Here is a 27,593-nt window from a genome sequence, read left to right as displayed (position 1 = left end):
GAGCATGGTATAATGACTCATAACCCATGATGACTAAGCCAATAAAAACTCTCGAATTGCATTATCCAACGATCCAATTTTTAATAATACCTGATATAGGTAGATAATACAATTTGCGTTTGTTTTGTATCGCCCCATGCTGAACTACGATGTCAACCACTGGTGTTATTACTTGTGAAACACATTACTTTTTATTCATAAATCATACCTGGCTTGTTCTTTGTGAGTACCATTTTTCCAGACCACGAACTGTGAGTACTTTGCCACTGGAGCTTTTCATGCAGATCAAGTGTTCACCTTGTTTTATTTCAAGGAGGTGCAAACAATCTTCGTGTGTGCACAAGGTTTTGCTGTGGTTTACACACTGCTGGCTTCCCTGCAGACAGTAGGGGCATGCAACACAGAACTCGTACCGCAGATTACCAAGGTACTGAAACTGCTTCAACAAATCTTGCAAAGTGTCTTCCACAAACAATCGCACATTTCTTGCTGTTTTTGACAATGTAGAAACTGAAACTGCTATGGCAAAACTCATGGTTAGCGAGGCCATAATTATACTACAATTCTAAGGGATTATTTTTACAACTCTGCTGGACCTTGCGTTCTTTAATTTGTCTCATGTATGTTCACTAGCATCGGTAAAAGATCAAGAGAAAAAAAAAAACCAAAATCGCCTCTCGTTAAAAGTTATGTCACTGAGGTATGATGTATCTTAAGACTTCAGCCCGCATTTTACAGGTCCGTCTTTTATAATCTTCCTTTAGTTAATCTTGCTAAATTTAACTACCCCGGCAGCTTTTTGCTTTTACCACGTCTAAGCTATTACTTTGAGATTTACTTTCTTTGAACGTAGTTTTAATCCATGGTAAAAAGCTACTTTATTAAGTCACACCGCTAATGCCCTTGCCTTCTCCCAGAGGGACAGACCTCATTTAAAAGCTGTCCTCAATAAAAATATACGTAAGTCCATATGACCAAGAGTTTGTTTGGGGAATACGCTAGGCGTTTCGTATAGAAGATAGGCTTTGTAAGTGCAAAGCATAACGTCTTCGTACCGCTTTGTTGAAGGGTGGTATGGTTATCAGCATCTTGAATAGCTCAATTAACCATTGCGCCTTCAGTATGACTGTGCTGCGGTGCTTTACAATCATTCCAAGGTCATGATAAAAGTGCAACATGGCGTAGAACTGGTCTTCATCCTCGATAAAGCACACTTCTTTGGCATACGTTTGAAGTTGTTTCACATTCATTTGATAGACATTTTCAGCTACCAAAGCTTCAACGACCTTTTCGAAGTTGAACCACCTAAAGAACAATCAAACAAAATAACTAATGTTACTATATCTCTCAGTTAGTACGCGCGCTGTGATTGGTCGATTTAGCGGGCCGTACTCTCCTGTATCAAAGGGATAATGGATAGTTCCCATGGGAAAATTTTAGTAGAAAAGATCTTGAGAAATGCTATATGTTATCAAGGTGACATATAAATGGAAAATTCCCATTGAAAGATTTTTACGGATACTTTCCCTGTAAAATTCGAAAGAAAGTACATGAAGAATCCGCATGTAATACCTATTGGAAGTTTTATGTTTAACCAAATGTAAGACATGGCTCGTCAAAAATCCTAGTTTCTCGATAAGAACGCGCATTTCTTTTTTATGTAAATTCTTTGGAGGGTATTTCCTTGCTTCTCTCCACTTATGTAGCATAAATTAATAATATCCTCGATATTTCAATGAATGCAGTTGCACTTAAGCATATACGGTCCAAACCTCTTTCCAAGGATAGTTGTAAATAAGCCCGTCTAGCATTTTTTTGAGGTATAGTACTAGGTTAAGCTCAAATGGCTAAATATATGGCTGTCCAAAATGATAAACAAAAACCTTTGCTAATAAACTCAAGGCTAAAAAATGCAGGAAAAACTAAATGTCGGGTCTACGTACAAGGCCAAGTTTGAAATGAACGCCACAGCGTCTAATCGAGAAAATACGGTCAGTACAAAGTAATGAAAAGATTGAGGGAAAATGGAAACACTAATTGTGCTGATGTGATAAAAATGATAGCAGATTGACAGACAGACAAACCCTGAATATACTACACTACCCCCGCGTAGAACTACGAAGTGCACGAAAGGACATAAATGAAATATATAAAAAGAAAGAGACATTGACAAGCAATTAAGTTGCAAAGAAACCCAGAAAGGTCTCACTGGGAAATCACAGAAATTAAATCCTTCTTATACGTCTCTTTTGCAACTGCTGTTATTGCAATGGTGTGAAGATCTCTTTCTCTTGTCTTATCCCTTTACTTCACTGGTATCTTCTCCCCCATGTATGGCTCCTGTCTCAAAACGTCCATGATTTTGGTTCGAAGAGCATGAATTCCATCACCACTAGCAACATCAGGGTCACTCTCCTGACCTGAAAATAACAAATGGTAACAAGACACTCAGCTGTATAGCACCCAAACAGATCCTAGGCGAATGGCAGTTGTTACAGAGAAGCTCTTATCACCTGTGTCTTTTCCATACACGTTTGTGATTCGTACTTATTTCCGCCACAATTCGAGGGCATGGCTCAGGAAAGATACTGTTAAACGTTTAAAAGCAATATACTCTAAATGGTCCTTACACCGAACACCCTACCATGAACCTTTTGAGGTATCTTAGGCAGAGGATGTAAACAATGTAAATCTTTCCAAGGCTATCCTTATCGCAATATATACTCCCGATGTATTAAAACTATTCCCTCAATACAAATCAACGTCAATTCTAAGAGAGACATGGCCAGTATTTGATAAAATCCTGCAGGTTTTACTAATTTGCTTTACTGATAGCTTTAATTCATAAACCAAAAGCAGACTTGAACCTTTGCGCATTTTTTTTTTTGCTGAATCAGTGGTCAAGCAAAAAAAAAAAAATCGTTTACCTGCAAACCATTTCATGACCTTGCGAAACCATGACTCATCGCCCAGAGTGTTGTCAATGCTGAAGAATGGCCGGATAACATGCTTCTCGTAGTCCTTACCATAAATTGCCTGCTGTATTTTTGATGTCATAGCCTTGATATCCTCGAATGGTTTATCAGCATGTGTGCCAACAATGAACACTGGAGGTCGGAGATAGGGCAGCATGTCGCCTGAGTTGCCCACCATTTCCTCTCCTGTTGGTCTGATACTGTGGATTGTTACCAGCCATGACAGCAAATTCTCCAGATTTGTGTCGTTATTTGGGTTTTCCAAAAATTTATCACGTGTTCCTTGTCGAACACAGGGCTGGGCTGGGGCGTCTAGTGCCTTGCTAAGGTTGTGCACCAGGACATACACTGCTCGTGATGACAGGAACACAGGATGAGAAGCGTAGTACAGGTGCTGTCCGGCAAAATCCCACAAATCTACAGTAACTATGGTTTCTCTTTTGTCAGCAGCATTTTCAGCGTCACCATGCACACCTTCAAGCATATCCTTCAACCGCTGATACGCATGTTTTGTGACGTCATCTGGAGGCGAGGTTGCATCCATCATTAATGTTGAATTTTTACTTGAACTTACACTGCTGTCATCTGGAGGGTCTTCAACGGTAGTCTTTGTTACAGCTTGCACTCGCATTTCACTCTCTGGCGGGGAAATGGTCGAGTTCTTGAGATTGCCAACATTTTCAGGAACCTAAAATGGAGTTTTTAAAAGAGGAGGCATTTTCGTTTCATTAGGACCTGCTTATTCCAGTATCTATAATTACATCTGAGAAATATTGTAGGAGTACTGAGAAAGAACTGTCACATTTTTGCCCACAAGGACTCACCTTGCACAATAAATGAGTCAGCCTTACCTATCTAATCTGACTACAATTCGATCAAAGCCCAAATATTGTGTATACTACCTCCTTTTCTACGTATCGTAATCCTATGTTTAAAAAATGCCCAGTTTTATGCTCTTAGAAGATAGGCACACGAGTCTCATGCTGTGGCGCCATGCAACAGTTCAACCGTGCTATGTTGCCTGGGTGTGGAATCAAAGTAAGTGGCAAATAAGTCAAACAGGAAGTAGCTATCAGTCCTGTCTGGGACGTTACTCTTGGCCTGTCAGTGTTACTCAGTACTGTTATACACTGATCACTCCTTAAACTCGCACACGTAGCTACTAATAACCTCCAGCCACCAAAAGAGATTACTTTTAGTGTCGTTATATATTAACATCGACCATACCATTCACTTTTAAACTAGGGTCGCCCCAGACTTAAACATACAAACCTGATTCATGTCAGAGCTGTTTGTGCCCAGCTCCATTGTTGATTCTTCACCCGTCAGTTCTAGCTTTGATTCCATTCCGGAATCTTCCTTTACTTCATTGACTATCCAGTGATATTGTTTTTCAGCTAACATTCTTGATATGTCTTCAGAAAATTCGGCCAGACTTGGCTTATTCTCGCTAGTGGAATTCCAGTTTTTTACTTGTTCGACTTCAATCTCGCAGACTGAAGGATCAACTTCGATTCCCTCAGTGCTCTCTTCTTTAGGGTTAAATGGCAAACCTAAAAGAGACTTCTTCAAACTTGTTTTGCCAGCACGATCCTGGCCGACCAATAATACTCTACCGCGGTAAACATTCACAAATCCATCCTTCAGCGCTTCTTCATAGAGCAGCTTTGCAAAACCTCCTTTCGCTTGTTTTTCTACAGGAAATTCCCTGGCTGAATCCTTACCACTGCGCCACCCTGTTATAATTCATTAATTGTGAGGGAATACAGTCGTAAGTTAAAGAGAAAAAAGAAAATAAGTAAAAAGAGTTGAACTCATAGCCTCCCGCTCACAAGGCAGATATCGTCTCCACTGCGCCACACTGACAATTATAATATTATGGCGAAAACATTGAATTAATCGTTTTTTACCGAAGCTCTGGGTAGTTAAAACAGCAGGCTCAAGTACGTTCCTAGCACAAACCTCATTTATTCTTGTACTTTTATCTTTCTAGTAATTGCCTAATCGTAAGACTACAATACTTCAACCCAATGAATAAAACTAGCTATAAGCACACAAGTACGCATTGCGGACCTATTTTTCTGATTGCGAAGGCTCTATATAAGGGAATTATTTTAAATTGGTTGTTGTTGCATACTTCAATCACAGAGGTTTGCAAGTGACCGGAAAGTAACAAATAAGCACAATCTGCGATCATGATCGCGCATCTCATTCGTAAAATTCTAACATAGCTTTAAGGCTTAGGAAACTAAAACAAATTAAAGAAATAACACTGAGGTTGAAGCACGAATAAACAATTTCGTTTGTTTTAGTAAGGTTTTTTAGAATTGACCCACTACCACTAACTTTAAGAAGTATGCAGCCATACCAGTTCTATGCTAGACCATGATGCACCAGTGCATGAAATAAGGTAAATGGTCATATTTAATGCTAACCTGCAATGTCTATTGACATCCTTTGTGGTTTCAAATCCATTAGCGTCATGAGCCGTTCAATTTCTTCAAACGTCAAGGGGTTACCTGTCACGGAGAGCTTTTTAAGACGATGTAAGTCCACGATATATTTAGAGACTTTTTCCATTTTGTTGTTCCTCAATTCCAGCTCCTCTAGATTTTCCAGATTTTTCATATTTTCCGGTAGTGTTGAGAGTTCATTGTCATTCACAAACAAGTGCGTCAGGTTGATCAGAGTAACAACAACTTCAGGAAACTGTGTTAGCTTGTTGTGGTTCAAATTCAGCTTTGTAAGGTTTGACAGGTTACTTGTACTACGTGGTAACTTTGAGAGCTCATTGTGTGAAAGGTTCAGTATTTCCACTTCCGTCATCAGTTCTGTGACAGCGTATGAAATCATTACCAATCTCTTCCCTTCCAGATTTAAAGCCTTGCTATCTTTTCGAATTGTCTCCGTTAAAGTACGTTCCATCTCCAACTGGTCCACTACAAAAAAAAAGTAATAATAACTTCTCATTCAGTTGTTTTAGATAAAGGTTATTTTTGTCAATTTAGGACTCAGCTGTCTCTGATGTGCGGTATCAAAACTGCAAAACCGAAACATGCGTTGTCAATTATGCCTCAGTACTATTTAAATCCTTACTGAACACGAGGAAACCGTGTCAGCAGCTTAAGCTTAAGCAGCAGAATATCACAAGCAAGGGAGCGGCACCAGCAATGTGGTGTTCGTCAAAGATATGGAACACTTCATTGCCTATTTGTATTTCAGCGACCCAGGACAAGTATCAGACTTAACGATGCTTTTCACATCAGGGCCTTACAACAATGACTCCTCACCATCAATCCAAAGAATATCTGAAGGAATTGGAGAAATGGTACGAACAAAGCAGTCTTGGAAAACTTTGTTGAGGTTAAGGACGCAGGATAAGAATACGTTTAACACTACACTTTTCGCCAACTTACAAAAGATCTGGAGCACAGACGTAAGTCAAGAGTGGTACAACTTTAAAAGTCACAGGCTAGGCTCTACTGACATTTTAAAATTTGGCTAGTGACATACCTTGCATACAGTGGCTGCGCCCGCAGTACGAGCGGCAGTCAAAAACAAGCTGCCCTTATAATAGTCTTTTTCTTCGCAGTTAACAAAAATAGAGAGAATGCTAAAGTTGCTTTGGTCTCTTCTCATAACTTCACGCGAGCACTCTGAGTTTAAGGTATCAGTATACCCCACAATTGACCACTTTTCAAAAAAATCGTTTCTCGCTTTTTCAGATAGATCTTTTTGCGATCTTTCATTGAAAAAATTTCTATGAAAAAAGATTGATTCTACGCAGTTATAAACAAAAAACGTTTCTTTACATAATTACCTCTAACTGATAGTTGTCAACGGGTTGTCACGAGAAGTACGTTAAAAAGTTACGTCACAGATTGCTGCGTAGTACGATTGTCTCACGTTTGTGTTTGGATGTCGACGAGTTGTTCTGAGAGTTCTCCATTTGTAGATTGTTAATTTGAGCTTAAATATCTCGTCGAAAAAACGCAAAAGATCGTGTCCATTTGCAAGTGCGAAGAAATCACCACACAGCAAAATGCAGAAAAAGGCAGAAATGTTTCAAAAACAATCGATCAGAATTGGGCTGATGCGTTAGCTGGCTAGCGACAAAGGTTCCTGCTTCGAGCAGGAGAAGTTGCTTGCACTGGACGAGGAAAATATTGGACATTCTCTGAGCAATACTTCGTTGGCGCTTTCGCCGTTCGAAGCGGTAACGATAACATCTCAACTCAATCGGTATCTCGTGGGTTTCCTTTACGTTGCTTACGAGTGCCCTCTTTCATTGCCTATGTCATCTCAAAACTAATGCGTTTTACAGATCGAAAAGAAGAAACAGAAGCGAAAAATATTTTCTTACTAACCTAGGAGCACGAGCGGCGGGATTCAGATCTTGCAAAGGATATTTCCCGCCGGAAGCAACATTCGAGGGGTAACTCGAAAACACGGACCCCCGGTCGGCGGATCCCCACTACGGACCGGGTCCGCGGACTACCCATGGACCGGTCCACGTACTTCCCCTACTGGCCCCCTCTACAGACCACCCCCAAAAATAGAATAAAAATAATAATTAATTACTATCCAACTGCAGCAAATAGCATCCAAATAGCAGTGCAAATATACAGCGATATTGTAGTTATTTGTACAGTTGAAAACCTGTTTGCCGTGCAGGTCGGCGCGCGCACGCAAAACTGTCACACTCTTCCTCTTTTCAGTGATAAATTTACTGACTACAGCAGTTGGATTATCAATCTCTTATTAGATGTTTTGGTGTGTAGTATCGCTTTATATTTTTACTCATTGTCTGTTAGATAACTCGTGCTGACGAAATTTCGAACGTTACATTGTGCAAATGTAACCGACTTCGGTTCAGTCCCGGGCGCAAGTTATATCATTACACGTTGCCTTTTCCTTTGGCCATGCAGTATATGAAAGACCGGGAAGCTTCCGGGAGCCTCGAAATTTGTGCTCTTTCCCCTCTCCCATTTTGTTTAGCCCATTCTCCCATGGGTTCGTGAACTCGTTCCAGGCTTCACAATTTGCTCAGCGAAATTACAGAAACAAACAAGCTTAAACAAGTTAAAAACACATCTTACATCACCAGATTGAGCCACGAATGGAAGGTAAGAACTTTCATTCTTTTTGTCATCGGCATGTCACACTGAAAACAGCTTTTTAGCATTGTTTTTCTTTTTTGGGCGGGGGGGGGGGGGTGGGTGTAAAAAGTTCAAGGCTGTTACAATTGCACAGTGTAACACTCAAAATTTCACCGACACGAGTAATCTATTAGACAACACTATTTTGGGGTGGTCGGTAGAGGGGGTCCGTAGGGGTAGTCCAAGGACCGGTCCGTAGTGTAGTCCACGGACCCGGTCCGTAGGGGGTCCGCGGACGGGGGGTCAGTGTTTTCGGGTTACCCACATCTGAGCCCGCTTTGTAATTGAACTCTCTTGTTTACGTAAAATGAGCCTTCACTTTAACGATCAATGCGTCATTATTTTCACGCGTTTGTGTAATTATCTCAATACACCGGAAGAGCGCCCTAAAGTATATTTTCCTTCGTATCCCGAAACAAAAATTTCAACGAGTGAAGCACTCCTTTTGAGTTCGTTTTTGGGGAGTTTTAAACGTTTTTCGCTAAAATTTGGAGAGAATGTTGCCCGAAAATTAGGCTAAAAGCAAACGGTGTTGGGGAATTTTTAGTTTTTGCTTCTTTCAAAAGTTATGACTATTTTAGTGAAGAAAACGCATGTTTTATCAACTTTTAAAGTTTAACTGCGTGTCAAAACCAAACCAGACAAGTAATCAAATTTCCCGCCACCGTTTTTTAGAGAAAGGAAGAAAAGAAGACATAGCAATGTTCATCGCGTCCTCTCGCTCAAACCCGATCGGAAACGAACTTGATTAGTGAACATCTCTACTTTGGGAAATAGAGCACTATAATCGGAAAACCTTAATTTATTATCTTAATAAATATACCTTAATAATCAAGAATTCTTAAACTTTCAGAAAATATATACTTTACTGGAGTTTTCGTCAAATGTCCGACAGTAAAGCGGCGCAAACGAATGATGGTCATTTGGGGTATACTGATACCTGAATTTGACGACGAGCAACATATTTTGTTCAAAATAGCACAACTAATATGCTACCTGGCGACACTCGGCGAGTAAAGAGCGAGTCGCCGGACGCGCTCGGGGCAACTGACTTTCGGCGCCAAATCAAAAGCTTGGAGACACAAAATTTTTCATATTTTTCACTTTTTACAATCTCTGTGGCTTTCGAAGTTATAGTTTTCTTTATGTTAATACTCAACACTGTCTGTAGTGAGAAAAGTTTCCCGACTTCAAAGCCTTTCCTGTTAACAAACATTGACATCGACAATAGTTTTCCCCGGCCCTGCTGAATCCTGATTGGTCAATTCAAATTAATAAAATAAGTCACTTTATTACAGTGTAAAAGTCTTTAGCGCTACTGTGCTAATTAACGACACTGAAATGAGTAAACAAATATTATAAATTGAAGAGATACATGTTAAAAATCCAACTGGCGGGAGACTGAGCAGTTGGCTATTTACAAAGCGTGGAGGAGTTGAATCTGGGACCACCAAACACAAATCCGTCTAGTGGCAGGGAGGAGATTTGAACTCGGGACCTCCGGATTACAAAAAAAGTGCCAACTTACTTCACGCCAACTTCACGTCCTGAACTAATAACAAATGAACAGGAACAACTTTTAACCGAGTTGAAAGCGAATTGGTGTCCTGACAGACTATTAAGGAAGTGTCTCGACAATAAAACAAACCCAGACAGTCACAGGAGAGGCCACTGGGGTTTGCGGTGCTTCCTTATGTTAAGGGTGCATCTAATCGTTTGGGTTGCGCCCTCCAAAAATTTCACATTTGACTATCTTATAGACCGCTAAGAACATTACCTCATAAAACGCCCAAGAACCGACCAATGATCAACCAAGTCCTAGGGATCGTATACAAAGTGAGGTGCTATTACTATTTCTTCGCCTAGATTATGGAGAGTACTTGTAAGTGCTCGTGGAGCTCGTAAGGACCAAAACACGCGAGCAGCTGCATGCGAATCAGGAAATAAACAACATACTGAGTCCAGGGATAAAAAACTGATAGACGTCCGGGTCTTCGAACGAGGTGTGACCAAATACCACAAGAGGAGTTACCTGTGGGAGTTAGGGCAACGATGAGGGTAAAACGTTCCCTCGCGCTATCTCTAATTCAAATTACACAAGCAGTACCGAACCTTTTAACATTGTAGCTTTGATGAAGGTGAACAGAAGTTACCAAAAGTTTAGTAAAACAAAAACAGATCGGTTTTTAACTCACCTACTGTTAAGAACAACTTTTCCACATTCTCACCGGTTAATGCTGACACTTCCATAAATAGATCCACATCATTGTCATGTGCAAAAGACTGACCATCCTACGTACACAATCAAATTCAAGAAACAAAACCCTGTTCAATGAGCTGAACCTGTAGTTTCAGTAGCCTAGCAGGGAAGCTGGATTTACACAGGTACACTGTACACAGATAACCATAGGGCGCCGTTTGTAATGATCAATTACTTATTCTACTTTTGGCCGTTTTTATTTTCGTGAGAGCTTGGTTTATTTATGATTATTCATTACTGACCACCCATTCACAAATAGTGTTTTTTTTTTACAAGAGTGCACGGTAACGAATCCTGCAATCTGATAGGTTTTCAGCGCGGTCCGGATTTTTCTAAATCTCTACCCACGGTCTTAAACTTTTGTCCTCCAGTTTACAAGATAAGGAAAAATAAATAAGTTATTTAACGGCTTAGAGTCGGTCCGTATAGTGAAAACCTGTGACCTCGGCCTTGAAAATGCTGCCCCGCGCATAAAATGCTGTCCTTTGCTACTTGAATAACGATTAATAGATTATAGGAAAAACTCTTCCCTGATGGTGTATCAGTTCTTCAACCGATAAGGCTTCTCTAATTGCTGTTGTAACGGTTGTGCACAACGTCACGTTCTGACCTGATCCGTACGCCATGTTAACTTAACCGCGGAGATCAAACTCTCTGCAAAAACTTAGCGCCTTCTTTATGTTACAATACTGCTGGGCGACATTTGAGCCCATCGAGTTGACACTAAGCCCGGAGGGGGGGGGGGGGGTACTCCCTTATATGGGCTATATAGGTATGTGCGGCCCCAAAGAATATGGTTTTTCAGCTGTTTTGGTCATAAATAGGCTATCGATTTTAGCTGATTTTGGCCATTTTGGTCATAAATAGGGTCTGGTTTTTGCACTCTAGCCTTGATATGGGTATGTTTTTAAAAAGAAGCCACTTTTTCGTCATTATCTAAAATAAAATCAGCAAAAGCCCTTCACAAATTATGTTTACGGTAATTTAACAGTGGTCTAAACTAGGGAACTTATTATAACGCAGGTCTGAAACAAGGTTTTGATTTAAGGGTTACGTCATAAATAGGGTTTCGAATTTTTGGTCAGGTCATAAATAGGGTAGGGAATATCGCAGATTTTGGTCATAATTAGGGTAAGGGTTTTAGGAAGCAGGACGCACACCCCCACCCGATTTTTGTGGGAGTGCTCCCCCCGGGACACTAAGGTTATTTCAAATAACCAATTTCATAAAATTGAATTTGGTTATTTGAAATAATAGCGTTGACGTCGTTCAAAACGTAAAAAGGACAGGCCAAAGGGTTTTTAGTTGTAAGATGCCCACAAAAAAAGGTTCAGGGGATGCAATGATAAAAGTTTCAACACTGAAACGAAATAATGGTTTAATTCGTCAAATAAATATTCGAGTAACGACCTAAGTAACGCCACAATGGTTTTATCCAATAATTAATATAAGCAACAAATGACTGGTTCTAACAAATAACCAAATAACGCAACACTGGTTTTATCAAATAACTAAATAACGCAACATTGGTTTTATTCTAATAACAAACCCATATAAAAATGGTTTTATTACGCAACCAATACCCTGACATAGATGAATCGTTTTATGAAATAACCAAATTTTGTACGTTGGGTTTTAACAAATAACCAATCGTAGTAAAACATTTTTTTGTGACAAGGGACGGTAATTAATGAATTATCATAAATAAACCAACACTGAGATCAATAGAAAAACGACCGAAAAGTAAAATTAATGATAAATTTACAAACGGTGCCCCATAGATAACTGCAGGCAAGCAAAGTAAAACTCTGAGCAACGTCTAGTAAGACAAAGAGTTTATTGTGTGGAAGACCAAGAGATGAGTGATGAAAATGAGAATTCTGTGTCTACACTTGCCGTGGCAGATCGCAGGTAGAAATCCTGTAATGGAACTTGATACCGATTAGCTAACGAACTTGTTAGAGTAAAAACAATTCAGCTCGATGTAATGCAATGTACGTAAAAATTATTACGGATTTCCTCAACTGAATTGGATTTGACAATGTAACTGCAGATTTTATACCTGACATAAACCTATGGCTACAAACACAAATTACCTCAAACGTCACCTTCCTCTCGTTAACAAGGTCTGCTTTGTTTCCTGCAAGTGCTTTGAAAATATTTGGTCTGCACTCACTCCGAAGTATGTAAAGCCATTCCCTTGCATTTCGAAGTGAATCTTGCTGTGTTATGTCATACACAATAATAGCAGCGTCCGCTGCTGTGTAGGACGGCCTCACAAGAGAGCGAAAACTTTCACGGTCAGGAGTCTCCCATACCAAAAATTTCACGACTCTGCCACGATCTTGATAAACTATTTTAGTTTCAACGCCAACTAGAAACTCTTAAATTAAAGTGGAAAAGATCAAATAGGTCAATGTCAATTTAACTCTATTATGTGGTGGTGTAAGAATGTCTCATTAGCCAAGCTCGGGCGGAATATCGGCTCAAGATCTTGACAGTACAGGCCGAGTGCAGTGAGGTCCATAACAAAAAATGAAAGACCGATATTTTCCTAGTATGGTATCAAGCAAACTTGGCTAATAAACGATTTACTACAAATATCATGAACGTTTAGAAAAAGCCTCGAAACGCAACATAAACTTCACTATTTCGCATATCCTCATTGGGAGCTGACTTAGCGTTTACTAATGCTTAACACTAAAAGACTGAAAATTAAAGGCCCTTTGGGTAGCCTCGTGACACTTGTTTTAGAGTGCCAGGAAATCCACTCCCAAACCAAACAAGTATAATGTAAGTGGACTTCACCGCAGAATGCCCTGCTACTCGAACTAAATTCTTCCTAACCGGCTACGCAGTACGCAGAAACTCATTAATTCAAAGTGAAGTACATAATTCATTCGTGTTACAAATAAATTGTGCGTACTGCGTAGTCAACCATTTTCAGTGAAAAGCTCGATGTGGCAGGGTTTTCGGCAGTTACCCCAGCAAGTGTAACGCTAGCTAAAGCAAACAGGAGCGCATTTTCACTTTCGGTATTTTTAGGAATACAATTCAATCTGACACGACCTGGCCCAATCTGACCCTTGCTGAATTTTTTTTTTTTTTAATTTATACCTGCATGCTTATTTTCAGAAAGTGGGCATTATATGATAGTTTTAAATCGGCTCATTCCATCTCTAGAATTTTCTGATGGTAGAGTTGTATTTAGGTTCTTGGGACTTCAGCTCTTAAGACCCTTTATCAAAAGGGTTTCCTAAAACAGATTCCGTTTGAGGGACCTTGACGTGGCTCTGTAATTTAAAGCCAACTTTAAGGTTAAATTTGTTGTTTTTTTTGCTTCATTTCACGGATTGAAATGATAAGGAAGAATCAAAAACCAGTCAGGGCGAATCCGTTCCGTGTGATCTGTCTAGAGTGATTTGACTTGCTTCTTGGTTTAACCCAAGTAGCGTGACGTAACGATCTGCTTTCATGCTGTTAATTAAGTGTTGAGAAAACAGAATACAATCAGAAATGCGAAAAATCTTTACACAGGAACCTTACATTAGGCATCCCAAGTATCCTTACTCAGGAATTTTCATTAGGATTGGAATGGGAAGAATCCTCAGACAGGAATACAGCAAAACCCCTCCATATCCTCCTGTCCAGGTGAAGAGAGTCACATGGGCACGAGGCAAAAAGGGGAAAACGTTGAAAGAAAACGATTAATAAGCTTTGACATCCAAGTTATTTCCTGTAAACAAGTAAGCCATAAGCGAAAATATGGAACAGCAATAAAGTAATCTGATTGGTTGGTTTTGGTTATTGGCCTTGACTGGACTAACTTGGTCATGCAATAATTAAACTTACTCAATTTAAATAATGCTGTTTAGAACTAAACATGCATCTCACCTTCAGTAGCGAACCAAGTAAGACGACTGAAACCAACTGGTCCTTCAAGATATCTATTACGCAAACATGTTTTTCCAACAACAGAATCACCTGTTGAGGAACAATTTAAAAGCTAAATTCAAAACTTACAGGACAACGGGGGTTAGAAATCTTCTCACATTTTACTTAACCACTGAAAATTATGGAAAGTACTAAGATTTGAGGAAAACTGCAAAAGAAAGAGAATTTTTCCTATAGCTACCAAAATGGAGGAACAAAGCAAAAAGCCATGGCAGTTATTCAAAGTGCCCAACAGTTTCACAGTTCACCAGGCAGGTACTGGGCTATTGTGGTTTACACTGCATCACAGTTCCCATAAACAAAAATTACTCTCCTTCGAGTTGGACACTAGTCCACAACAGGTAACTGCTTCCCCAAAGGCAGTTATCCAAAGCGCCCAACAGTTCCACACTTTACCAGGGAGACTGGTACACATGTATACATGTTGTAGTTTAAATTTCCTTTTTTTTTTTGGTCAGAGTGATTTCAAACTAGTCTAATTTTCATCAAAGGGGTTGGGGGAGTCTGGAAACCAATAACTTATTAGGCCATTAAATATTCAAAAATTTGTAATGATTGCTTGCATAGCCAAGTGAAGATGAAAGTGGACTACAAAGTCAGAGATTGGGTGAATCTAGGTGAGTACAAAGTAAAAAAGTGGGGGTTAAAATGGGATCCTGGTTGCGCAGGGTACTGGGTGGACTTCCATATAAAAAGGATGAGGATCTTGGTACCTCTTAGGGTCGATCTTAGGGGTTCTTTTCAAAGTTTTCAATGAACAGCGTTAACCCTATCCTTTTTATTTTTGGTGTCCCCTTAAGGGTAGGGTAGGGTTAGGGACAGTCAGGGAGGTGGGTGGTGTGCATGTTATTCTTTTTTAAGAAAACCCCAAACATGAAGAAATAAATAAAGTTATTTGCAAAATCTAACCTAAGTTAAAACAAAATAACCTGGGTTGAAATCATTCTTACCTAAAATACATTATTTTTAAACTACAACATATACATGTACACCCTTGCATCCAGTCCTCCTTGTATCAAGAGGTGTTGTGACGGCAAACTATCTTGCCTAAGAACAACACAATGTCCCTGATGACCACTTAACAGGGACCACTCCCCCTGCGAAATAAATTCCCAGTAGTCTGGGAATTCCTAGGAATTCCTAGGAATTCTTAGGAATTCCAAGTTATTCCAAGACATGCAAATTATGCTTTATCCAAGACCTTGGAATTTCTGGGAATATTTGGGAATAGTGGAAGTATGACTGGGAATTATTGGGAATTCCTAGGAATTCCAAGTTATTCCAAGCCATGCAAATTATGCTTAATCCAAGACCTTGGAATTTCTGGGAATATTTGGGAATAGTGAAAAGTATGACTGGGAATTTTTGGGAACAGCTAAAACACATGAAATATTGTGTTTGAAATTTCTATAAACTTCCCAAAATGTCAAAATTAAAGATGAACTCAGTGCATGAATCAGTTTCTGTGAATTAGTAAAAATCAACAGGATCATTTCCCTGGAGTTCCATACCTTTTTATTGTTGTCAAGCTCCAAGGTAATTATTTCCAAACAAATGTTACTACATTAATTCTAGTTTAAGTCTGACAACTCAACATAAAACTATAGTACTCATAACATTGCTTTTTAGATCCAACCTGATTTGTTAGTGTATATGTGCCCATATGGACCCTTAAATCAAACACCCAGAGTTTAACTGATAGAAAAATGGATGCTCTCAGATCTGATAAATAGATTAGGCAAAAAATTCCTGTCAGCATAAATGTATATATATTATTTACAATTTCAATAAAACCAAAAGTATATATATGCATGTATATATTTAATATAATTGTAGATTCACACACATACCCATCACAGCCCACTGTTGAACAATTTTTGACTTGATCCTTTATGACTTTAGGAAAAAGAGGAAGACATCTCTCACAGATGTCAGAAATGAAAAGCTCACAGTTTCCACACACTTGCTGTAAATTTGCAAAACTGTACTGTGACATTCTCTGGACAAATTACCCGTAGTTTCATTAAAACAAGGATATCTTTAGCAGCCTCTCATTGTCATACAATGTCTTGAAATTAAGGCCAGAATAGCCATACAGGCATATTCTTTGGCAGAAAATGTTCTTTTCTTGTGAACAATTAGTTTCACTTTCATCAGGGGAGTCCAGTGAATGGCCGTCAGCGTCAGAGTTCTCAATTTCTTCAGAGGAGTCAGAACTAGAAACTTCAACATCATTATCTGAATCACTGTCTGTGGACAAATCTGAGTTGTTGTGTGTATTACATCAATTGGTATTTCTGTGGTCTTTTCAGGTACAGTGTATAGGCAACTCAATTTCATCAAATGCTTCTGTGAAGCTTCAATTCTTGCATAAAGGTTGACTCCATAGTCCATCAAAGTCATCCACAACATTTCTGTCAACAGCCATCTCACTCAGGCGAGCCGAAAACTCTGAGGTGTTCTGTTCATGGTGCTGGAAATGATCTCCAGGAAAAAGTGATGCAAGAGAGGGAGATGACATCAACTGGTCAAATCTTGTAGATTTTGGTATGGGTATAGTGGGATCATCAATATGTTTCTTGTATTTCCTTGTCCTCGCGGTCACTTTAATTCATGACACAACAAAATCAAAAGAATCAAAAAGATTATGAGTCAGTGGGAAACAAATAAATAACTGACATAAATAAATGACAAATAAAAAAAACCTACATCTTGATGTATTGAAAAGACTATAGATCTCATATAATGTTAATCCTTATAAATAATTCAAAGGAAAAAATGATAAGCATTGCAAATTTCTACTTGCTGCATCGTGCTGACTGGGCGTTGAAACACGTGGGCTCTCAAAATAGATTTGGTGGACTTACAACTAGCTTAAGCTTATTTTGCAGAATTTATCTCGTTTTCTCAGGTCGATCTGAAACCTTTTAGGTGAATTTCGGCTTTTGGGGTTTTTAAAGAGCACACAATGCATTGCTTAGTTTGATTTATTTAGAATTATAGCTTATCATAACAGAAAATCCCTATAAAATTGGATTCCTTACCTTTGTAGTGAACTTGATTTAAGTGCCTCACGATCCTTTGTTATCTCGACAACCGTCGGGAACAGATCAACTAGTTAAAGTACGTTCCAGTTTCCTCGATTTCTTCGTAAAAAGTTTGTGTAGTTTTTTCCTTTTGAAGCAATACCCATCTTTCAAAAGACCACCAACACAGCGTGGAAAGGGAAGCAGAGTTACTATCGAAAGCGACTGGTCTGGCAACCTTGTTGCCAGTCTCACTCTCCTTCTTCTCCAGTTTCCATTCTCTCCTCAACTGATCAACTGAACCAATCACAGCACGCGAATTTTCACGTGACTATCCTGGTGACTGAGCGTGACAAAGATCGCGTTAGTCATTCCCTTTTGGCGCCCATCTTTGAATTTAGCGTTAACGGTTGATCGCTCGTGCGTATTAGTAGATTTCACTTCCAAAATTATACCAAAATGGTTTTTTCTGCGGTCCTGTGACTAGAAGAAAACAGCGTGAGTGTTATTAATGAGAAACATGTTATTCTTGGCGAAGATTTGGAGCTAAAAGAAAGTCTTACTGTGGATGTTTCAACAGGGAAAAATTCAAAGGGCAGATTAGCTGTATACAAAATTATTTGGTGAGTAATCAAATTCAAGTAACCCTATATTATACAAAGTAACTTCTTTTAGTTAGACAAAAGCTTTTGAATGAACTTTGTCATCACGAATCATACACGAGTGGGTCACTCAGTCATGGCATGAAATGAATTCTGGCTAAAGCAAGGTTGAAACAATTTAGGTTGCCCAGAGGGCATGCCTAAACAATTTGATTTGCGAATAACAAGTCGTTTCTCTCGCCACACTTGTTCAAACGAAACAAATATAGCAGTTCTCGCTGATCCCAGTCAAAGTTCTTGACAAAAACTCCAACGAGGCAGCCACAGTCTGCATGAGTTTGATATGTCTCCTGTGTGTTTCAGCCTGACTGTATGGCAATCCGTGTTGATCTTCAATTTTGTCCATCCGTATATTCTTTTGCGTTTACTCTATTATTTCAATGTTCCTTTAATGTTTTAAGTGTCTTTTTTAATATTTCTAATGTCTAAATTTGGCTAAAAACCGTGATATATATCCTCCAATTCGAGAGTTGTTGATACACTTATAGAAGAAGGAAAACCTTGATTTAGTCTACTGTAAGCTCAAGATTTATGTAACATATTTATCAATAGTATACAAGCACCTTCACAATTATCAAGTCTTCTCTTTTAACATTTCAACCAGCTTACAGTCAGGCCTTAATTAGCTGCATGTATTAAACTGTGAGCACATAAATATTTGGATCTTAGTCTTACAGTACCTCATATATATCGCAGTGTAATGTATTTTTTTAAATTTTGTTTCAGGTGTCATACAACAAAGATGAAGATGAAGAGGCTAGCTGCAGAATCAACAGAAATAACTGAACAGCAGCTAAGTTTGCCCAAACTCAGCCTTTTTTTTAATTTTAAGGAATGTCTCAGTTTTGTTCTTATCATTGATTCCTTACAATCATGAAAATCCAGATATGTTCCACACAATAACAATAATTTAAGGTAAAATCTTGTGTATGGAAAATTGTTGGATTTGTAAACTAAAAAAGTAAATTATCTGAAAAAGTTCTCTTTTTATCAAACATGTAAAAGTTTGACCTTCATATCTGTTTTCAGTTTTACTTTTGATTCTTGATGTAATGAAAAAGAAACAGGATGATTATTCTTATGTTTAAATTCATGAGAGCCAATGTAATAAACAATTCATTTAAAACCTGTTTGATGTGATATCAGTGACTTTATTTGTTATTTTAATGCTAGGCATTTATCATCAAAATTTTGTCTGGCCTACAAATGATACAAAATTCCCAGTTTTTCTCAGATTTTCCCAAAAATTCCAACCTATTCTCAAAAAATCCTACAAATTCCAAGTTATTCTCAGAAATTCCTAGGAATTTTTGGGAATTTTAAGGAATTTTCAAGGTGAGTATATTTCAGTTGGAATTCCTAGGAATTCCTAGGAATTCCAAGTCAGCTCTATGTAAACTTGGAATTCCTTGGAATTCCTAGGAATTCCGAGTCCGAATTACCGTGAAAATTCACACCTTAGATTCCTAGGAATTCCTAGGAATTCTTAGGAATTCCTAGGAATTTTTTCCTAGGAATTCTTAGGAAATTCCTAGGAATTCCTAGGAATTCTCAAAGTCATCTCACAAGGGACAGCCCCAACTCACTTACCATCAGCGGCCTCACCACCCGTGCTACTTTCAAAAATGTAAAACATCTTTTCTTGTGCATTGTTTTTTTCCACTGGCTCAGTTTTTAGCTTCCTTTGCTTAATTAGTAGATAATAATGATATATGATACAACAAAGAGTACAATTGAATCCTAACTCATACAACCTTAACCGTTTCAGATTAAACTGAATGACTTAATTTGAAAGTTATATTGTGTAATAATTAACAATGCTACAAACTTAACAACAAAATTACAACAAACACCGTGACCACTCACCCAATAGTACCACGTGATATGTCCTATACATTGTTCTTGAAAGGACTTGTGCTGGCTTCCCCCATTAGACAGCACAAGTGCCAGAATTTATCCTCAGAATAAAACTGTTGTACAGCTGCAACTGTTAAGTACTTTCACCTAGAAATACAATGCAAACAGTGAGTATTCTCTATTTATCTACTTGTAAAATTCATTACTACTTCCAAAGGACTGGATCCAATGAAGACACTTAATTCAGGTGATATGAATGGGCTGCAAACCTCAATAGAAATTGTGCATTCTGCAATTTTTTTAAACAAAAAAAACCCGTCTGCATCATTTTGAAAACAGAATGACACCAACTGATTACATCTTTTGATTGCTTTAGTTTAAGTTTGTACAACAAAAATTGCATATAATTTCATAAATTTCACAAGACTTGTGAAATTTATTAACATGCACTTTTTGTCTTATTCAATGATCATGTTCGATTACTCACCACTGAAAACACTTGTGCAGGTTGGCTGCCTTAAAGTTATATTAAACCACTTAAAGTTTAACTGTTGACAACAGTGTAACTCCAACAACCCCATCATTATTACCACCTTCAGGCTGTAACAATTTACCCCTTCTTGTATTTTGGCCTGTCATGAACAAAGTTCAGTCATTTCCTTTTATTTATGTAACGTAGCTACAGTGAAACCTGTGTTAAGCAGACCCTATATTAAGCAGACTCCCTCTATTAAGTGGACACCAGCTTGCATGGAAAGCGGCAAAACTTAGAATGAAAGGTGCAAGATCACAATGACTAAAGCAGAGAAGGAGATCTAGCAGTATAATGCGAAAGACAAGGAGGTGAAACAGAGTGCTAGGGGGAATAAGAGGAATTGGATGAAGGAGAAAGCTGCAGCAGCAGAAAAGGCTGCTGAGAATGGTAGAAACAAGGATATATAAATCATAAACAAGGTGATAGCTGGGAAAAGGAAGAGACAAAAAGTTGGCATGAAAGACAAACAAGGGGTACTTAAGACAGAAGTGCGAAAAAGACTGCAGAGATGGGTAGAGCACTTTAGTGAAACATTAAACAGGGAAGACTCAATGGATCCAGTAGAAGAAGATGAAAGAGAAGAACTGGGAGAGATTGTAGAAATGGATTTAGGAAAATGGCGGATACAGGAGGTTAAGAACACATTGAAGAAGACAAAGTCAGGAAAGCAGTGGGGATAGGTGAAGTGGGCCCACAGCTACTTAAAGCCAACATGGAGAACACTGCAAGAACGTTGACTAGATGTTATAAGAGGCTTTGGGAGACTGAGAGATGGCCGGAAGCGTGGAAGAATGGGCTTATCGTTAAAATATTCAAGAAAGGTGATTTGCATGATTGTAGCAATTGGAGAAGAGTGACTTTACTACCCGTCATTAGCAAGAATCATATTCTCCAGGATGATGTTAGAGCGTATCAAGATAGGTGTAGACAAGAAGCTTCGAAAGGAGCAGGTTGGGTTTAGACCAAAGAGAAGCACAATTGAACAGATCTTTATATTAAGAAATTTCTTGGAACAGGCAAATGAGTGGAGGGCAGGTTGGAAATACACTTCGTGGACTTTGAGAAAGCCTTTGACTCAGCACACAGAGAAAGCCTATGGAGCATCATGAGAAGTTATGGGATACCATGCAACATGGTGAGAGTGATTGCAGACATATACGAGGGCTTTGAGCAAGCAGTTATTGACAGAAGCAAGACATCAGATTGGTTCAAGATCAAATCTGGAGTAAAGCAGGGATGCATGATGTCAGGATTCTTATTCTTACTGGCCCTAGATTGGATTATGAAGAAGACAACAGCAGGCAAGAGAAGAGGGATACGATGGAATTTCACATCAGTGCTCAAAGACCTAGATTTCACGGACGACATTGCCCTACTATCGTCCAAGTTTAATGACGTGCGCAACAAGACTGGGAGACTGACAGAGGAAGCAGCCAGAGTAAGCCTTTAACTTAATGCACGAAAGTGCACGACACTGAGGACTGAGCATGCAAGCAACAGGGAGAGCATCGTGGTGAATGGTGAGGAAGTGGAGGATGTTGAAGAGTTCCATACCGTAGGAGCCACTGTAGACAAGGAAAGTGGGGGGAGTAAAGATAATTTTAAAAGATCAGACTGCAAAAGGCACGCAGTGCATTTCAAAGATTTGGAAAGGTGCAGATGACCAGAGGAATAGGAAGAGGAACCAAAATATGCCTATTCAAGACTTTAGTTCTATCGATCCTGGAAGATCACAAAGTCTGATGAATGAAAGTTGCACAGTTTCCAATGCCAATGCCTGAGGCAGATACTGAGGATTAGATGGCAGCAAAGAATGACAAACAAGAGAGTGGTGGAGTTGGTTGAGGTCAATGACATAAGTTGCAAGATACGGCAAAGAAGGTGGAACTGGTTAGGACACGTACTTAGGAGAGAGGGTGAGAACGATTGTGTTACAGCATTGGGGTGGACACCAGAAGGACGAAGGGCGAGAGGGAGACCAAAGACCACTTGGAGAAGGACTGTCAAGAAAGAGAGATATAAGGCAGAGTGTAAGAGGCGGAATGTAGCCAAGACGGTGGCACAAAACAGAGAGGGTTGGGCAGAAAATGTGACGGCCTTATGCGCCTACTGGCACCTTGAGAACTGATGATGATGATGATCACTGCAATAATCTATATTAGAACCTGTTTAGAGCGGACACCCTCTATTAAGCGGACACTACTGAGTGTCCAATGGATGTCCGCTTAATACAGGTTTCACTGTAGCTATATAGCAAAGCCATACTATCAAACTTGGTAACTGTAAGACTAGTGTGTATCAATATACTGCACATTTTATGGTACAAACAACGTCAAACTCTTTCATCATTCCTATTGGCAATTAATTTATTGAACACTGCCCCAGTTGTTCGAAAGCTGGATAATTACACTTAATCCACAAGATAAATCCCTATCCAGTGGATAGCAGGGTTTGTTTTGCTGACATGGATCTCTGAATTCCCATTACAGCCACTTCTCCCATTAATGGCTACATTATATAAATCTGAAGTAAAGAGTAAGGGTGAGCTAACAGCCACAAACAAGCAGAAGGCATGAAGAGACAATGGGACAATTATTATTCCCAACTGAAGGTAATGAAACATGAAAAAACAAGTGAAATATTTTGTAAGGTCCTTTGAGATATTTTTTTATACAAAAACACCATAATTATAACAACAGCTAAGGAAGGTGCAAGGTCTGGAAATTAAAGGTAATGGGTAGTGGAAACTTCATGCCTCAATGTCTTCCCCCCCCCCCCCCCCCCCCAACCCCAACCTACATGTTGGTTACCATCAATAATTTCCATTTCTCTTCACTGTGGCATGGGTCAAGAGGGAGAGGATAAATTAATTAATACAATCAATTTCAGTCTTCCATGAAATATTTCCCTCACTTTTTTTGGAAACAGTTGGATGTCAAAAATTGAAGACTCAGCAACATGTCTGTGTAAGTATGCCATTAGGAATGAAAATCTGAATTTGACACAACTCATATGATCACAGCCATATCTTTTAGCAGCAGCTGAAAACATTGCTACTTCCCCCCCCCCCCCCCCCTTCCCCCTTGGATGGGAGACTACTTTTTCAAAGCAATATTCAATATACCAAGCAGTGTTAGGTTAGTTACCCTATTCACCTTGCATAAAGTTAAGTAGTTTTTCATCATGACAGCTATTATGCTATAATTACTGGATTTTTTTTTTCTCTTTCTTGTACAGTGCATGGAAGCAACACAAATAATGGACATCTCACAAATATGTCAGCAAGAGAGTGCAAATTATGTGTGAAACGATCATTTGTAAGTAAGTTGAAGGATACAATTCTGCTTCTGTTATGGAAATATATCTGAATGTATTATGTATGCTTGAAGTTAGTCATGATCAAATAATACTCATTAACTTTGTGATCAGATGTTCTATGATAACCAATAAGAAGTTAATAGCTGTGTAAGTAGAAAATCAACTAAGGAAAGGTCTAGTAGAAACTAAAAGAAATAAAATCAAGAAATATTTTACAATTGGTACTTATACATCTGATGATGGGTGAAGGGCAAATAAGACAAAAAAATCAACAAATAGCTAATATCCCTATCCTTTAGTGTGTCTAATTATCTGGGTCCTAGGTTATCAAATTACAGTCATTTCCAGCAATAGTTTTTGATTATAAATTTCATCAGCTGGCTATTTACAACTGCCATGAAGGAGCTGAACTCAGGTCTAAAGAGAAACAACTGCAGCTAGTCTGGTGCCCCAACCACCCAGCCTCTGTCACTAACTCCTATCTGACTCATAACCAGTCAGCTTGGCTTCCCTGTGGTTCTTTCTGCCCTTGAACAACAATGTCATGTTAAAACTTAACCTAGAGACAGCTCAGCTGACAGACCTTGGCTCTGACACATGTAAATGCACTGCACTGTTTGTTTTCATGACAAGCTGTCACATATTTATAAATTATCCTCACTGGTTGTTGGAATTCAAATTGAATAAAGAGAGGTAATCCATGCTCAGTGCAGTGACACCCGCAAATAATGCGTTCAAAAAGGGGTGTCTCAAAAACTAAGACCTAAGACCGAAAACGCTCTCATTTGTTTTCTGCTGGTCTCTCGAGTACGCGAGTTGGGTCTAAAAGTGCTTGTGGGATCCTCACTTGAACAGTGGCTAGTAATCGAACCTATTCCGTTCTAAGTGGTATCTTTCTGGGGTCTAATGAAGCTTGAGCAATGTCCAAACTAGTCTTCTTCAGGATCAGTTAAATTCAAATTTTCTCACAAGCATCCCTAACCTTTTCATATGGGAGTTCCCTCACGATTCCAAATGTCTAACAGGAAGTGACCCAGTGAAAGAGTGATGGAGTAAAATCAACCCACCACTACAACTTGGAAAATATAAATATTTTTCCACGTTAAAAACTAAGACCTTAGAAAACCCCTCCAAATCTCAAAAACTAAGACCTAAGACTCCCTCCAAATCTCAAAAACTAAGACCTAAGACTCCCTCCGAATCTCAAAAACTAAGACCTAAGACCCCCTCTGAATCTCAAAAACTAAGACCTAAGACCCCCTCTGAATCTCAAAAACTAAGACCTAAGACCCCCTCTGAATCTCAAAAACTAAGACCTAAGACCACCTCCGAATCTCAAAAACTAAGACCTAAGATCCCCTCTGGCTCTCAAAAACTAAGACCTAAGATCCCCTCTGGCTCTCAAAAACTAAGACAGGCCTTCTGATAGGGTGTGATGAAAAAATGCAAATTAAGCGAAATTTGCAGGGCAGATTATGCGATTAGAAAGGCCAATTATGCGATGAATAATGTAAATTATGCGTTTTTTTTCTGAGCAATTTTAAGCTTGTTTTATAAGGTTTCAGGATAAGAAAAACACTTTTTTGCTGCCCTAAAGACATTTTGAACACAAAGGAACAGTAATTATGCATCTTGATCAACATTTGTTGGGATAAACAAAAAAAGTGAGGTCTTCTGCACTATTGGTGCACCACGTTAAAAGTTGAAAGGACACAGCTAACATGCCAAATGAATGATCAATAATTATTGATATTCTTGCATGCTACGATCAACTTCTTATGCTTTGTTTTTATGTGCGGTATTATAATTATTTCTGAATACAACAAACCAACTTTTTAAAATTTATTTTGCAAGGATTGTCAATAAAACCACCATTAAATTTTCAGTTTTTAAACGCTTGATCCTACTTCACAATAATATTATTCAATCCATAATTAAGCAGGCAGATCATAAACTTATATAAAACCCCAAAGTACATGTAGGTTAATTTCTAACATATGCAGGGCGTATCTAATCGATAAAAATCGATCATCGAAAATGTAATCGATTAATCAATAATACTCAATAGTACTCGATATTTGTTGATTGATTAGTCAATTTAATCGATTGAAATCGATAATCACCAATTTTTGTCACATCGATGGAAATCGAAAATCAAAAACGTGATCTGATCTTATCATAACACTGCGTAACATTTACCTTCAAGCTTACCTTCAAATCCGCTTTGTTGATAAAGATGACGTTACTTCTTTCTCCAATGGTAGCTACTTTTCTTATTTTTTTTCACCAGGATCACTGCTGTAAAGCTGTTTAAAGCAATATTTCAGCAGATTTCAGCCCAGCAATCCTATGGTGCTGTGTACTGTGTACTCGGATCGATCTTTGCTGTACTTACGGGTATTGAATAACGATAACTAACAAACAAATCAAAGGAAAACATGTACTCTAGAATCATCAGAATCGTGGTTAATATCCGGAGTCACTTCTGTAGAAATTGGCAAACTGTCGTCCATTCTCCGAGAATTTAGAAGGGTAATTTTCCAACGCTTATGGGGAGGTGCGCATGGTGGCTTACGGAGTGCGGAGGGCTTATTTAGATTTGTAAGCCGCTGACCACAAAAACAATAACCTTATTCAAACAACATCTTTAATATCTGCCAATAAATTCACTATAAAAGAACGAATTATGGTAAATTCTCAAAAACGTTTAGAGGGTCACAATTGTGGAAGGGCTTACTAACCGACTTGAAGAGAACGAGAAGGGGACTCGAGATATCGTAACAACAAGTATGACTCTAATTGTGAAGGCGGAAACGATAGTTTCGTAACAGTTGCATTGTTTATGTTTTAATCCTTTTCAGTTTCAAAATTTACTAAAAATTCTATAGTCAATCTTAAATAAAGCCGTGTAAAGGGAATGCTTATCAGTTCAGTTTTGGACTACTGTGTATTTGTTTGGGTGAGCTCGGACTCATTCTAGCGTAAAACTGAGAACTTTATGAAAGAGAATCTTCATCCATTTTTTTTTTTTTCGATCATTGTTGAACAAATCGATAAATCGATAACTAATTACAGAAATCGATCAAAATCGATAGTCACAAGGTCGCGAGTGATCGATTTCTATCGATTTCCGATATTAATCGATTGATTAGTATCGATTACGATCGATTACGTTCGATTTCTATCGAGTATCGAAAATATCGATTAGATACGCCCTGCATATGCCAGTCTGTCAAACTCACATCTGATCTCATAATAGTATTGTGTAACAAAACTAGCTTGAACATAACAAAACAGTCTTTCTCCCATAGACAGTAGTTGATAATCAAAGGGGACTCTTCAAGTCACGACTGAAATTTTTTGGTCACATCCAGGGGAAATTGGAGTAAACCGACTCAAGTTAGCGGGGTTCTACTGTACAAGTTGACTGTGGGAAATTTTGTCACGAACAAAATTTTCTTCAACACATTTCAAAAATCTCACTGGTTAAAGTTTGCAAAGTGACGAAAGCATACCACGACCAAACGTCTACATAGATGAATGTAGCCAGTAAACAAGCCATTTGGTTAAAAATGTCAAACCATTTCAAGCTAAACAACAAACCATATTTCCAATCGAACATATGAACTCCATCGAGTCCGAATGTGTATATATCAGCCATTCAGATTGGCTAATCTGAACAAAGGGCGTGTTTGTGTTTCACCAATAGGCGACTCTTTAAGAATAAGACTCGCACCAGGCCCCCGACATGCAAAATAACGCCTTGTAGCTTTGAATGTTTACAAAATCGAAGGTGACAAAGGTGTTTTAGGCTTTTTCCAAGGTAAATCATCTTTAAAATGGCGTA

At 38.7% G+C, this 27,593-nt stretch overlaps 2 protein-coding genes and 2 long non-coding RNA genes across 6 annotated transcripts; 2 read left to right on the top strand and 2 right to left on the bottom strand.

Annotated features, from left to right (window-relative positions):
- Nucleotides 1-730: 730 nt before the first annotated feature.
- On the bottom strand, nucleotides 731-26,315 carry LOC110057079 (uncharacterized). Of its 3 annotated transcripts, none has more exons than XM_089271446.1 (10): nucleotides 25,958-26,315; nucleotides 19,903-20,040; nucleotides 14,289-14,378; nucleotides 12,491-12,777; nucleotides 10,330-10,426; nucleotides 5,411-5,914; nucleotides 4,248-4,711; nucleotides 2,928-3,663; nucleotides 2,309-2,420; nucleotides 731-1,305 (listed from the first exon to the last, which is right to left on the bottom strand). In XM_089271446.1, the coding sequence occupies exons 2-10, from the start codon at nucleotides 19,931-19,933 to the stop codon at nucleotides 999-1,001; spliced, it is 2,628 nt and encodes an 875-aa protein (XP_089127572.1). In that variant the 5' UTR covers nucleotides 19,934-20,040; nucleotides 25,958-26,315; the 3' UTR covers nucleotides 731-998. The 3 variants fall into 3 exon arrangements, with proteins under 3 accessions (XP_089127572.1, XP_089127573.1, XP_089127574.1); XM_089271447.1 differs by having other exon boundaries at nucleotides 10,363-10,426; XM_089271448.1 differs by lacking the exons at nucleotides 10,330-10,426; nucleotides 14,289-14,378; nucleotides 19,903-20,040; nucleotides 25,958-26,315 and having other exon boundaries at nucleotides 12,491-12,565.
- On the bottom strand, nucleotides 16,153-17,822 carry LOC149104851 (uncharacterized). Its single transcript, XR_016201459.1, has 2 exons — nucleotides 17,393-17,822; nucleotides 16,153-16,952 (listed from the first exon to the last, which is right to left on the bottom strand). It is a non-coding gene; the product is annotated as an uncharacterized LOC149104851 (long non-coding RNA).
- LOC149104850 (uncharacterized) lies at nucleotides 17,863-19,166 on the top strand. Its single transcript, XR_016201455.1, has 2 exons — nucleotides 17,863-17,997; nucleotides 18,763-19,166. It is a non-coding gene; the product is annotated as an uncharacterized LOC149104850 (long non-coding RNA).
- Nucleotides 21,561-22,556, top strand: LOC149104849 (uncharacterized). The gene is made up of 2 exons (XM_089272280.1): nucleotides 21,561-21,866; nucleotides 22,215-22,556. The coding sequence occupies exons 1-2, from the start codon at nucleotides 21,561-21,563 to the stop codon at nucleotides 22,554-22,556; spliced, it is 648 nt and encodes a 215-aa protein (XP_089128406.1).
- Nucleotides 26,316-27,593: the final 1,278 nt, after the last annotated feature.

This window comes from Orbicella faveolata, unplaced genomic scaffold (assembly GCF_042242905.1).
Source record: "Orbicella faveolata isolate gen_17 unplaced genomic scaffold, um_ofav_v1 contig_34, whole genome shotgun sequence".
NCBI lineage: Eukaryota > Metazoa > Cnidaria > Anthozoa > Scleractinia > Merulinidae > Orbicella > Orbicella faveolata.
Note: the sequence above shows the minus strand (reverse complement) of the source record. Positions and strands in the feature narration are given on the sequence as shown.

Coding starts and splice junctions, on each gene's coding strand:
- LOC149104849 (XM_089272280.1), top strand. CDS start 21,561: ATGGTGAGAGTGATTGCAGACATATACGAGGGCTTTGAGCAAGCAGTT. Junction 21,867..22,214: donor TGACAGAGGAAGCAGCCAGA/GTAAGCCTTTAA, acceptor TGCCTGAGGCAG/ATACTGAGGATTAGATGGCA.
- LOC110057079 (XM_089271446.1), bottom strand. CDS start 19,933: ATGTATAGGACATATCACGTGGTACTATTGG. Junction 4,712..5,410: donor GATGTCAATAGACATTGCAG/GTTAGCATTAAA, acceptor GAATTATAACAG/GGTGGCGCAGTGGTAAGGAT. Junction 2,421..2,927: donor GGTCATGAAATGGTTTGCAG/GTAAACGATTTT, acceptor TGTTATTTTCAG/GTCAGGAGAGTGACCCTGAT.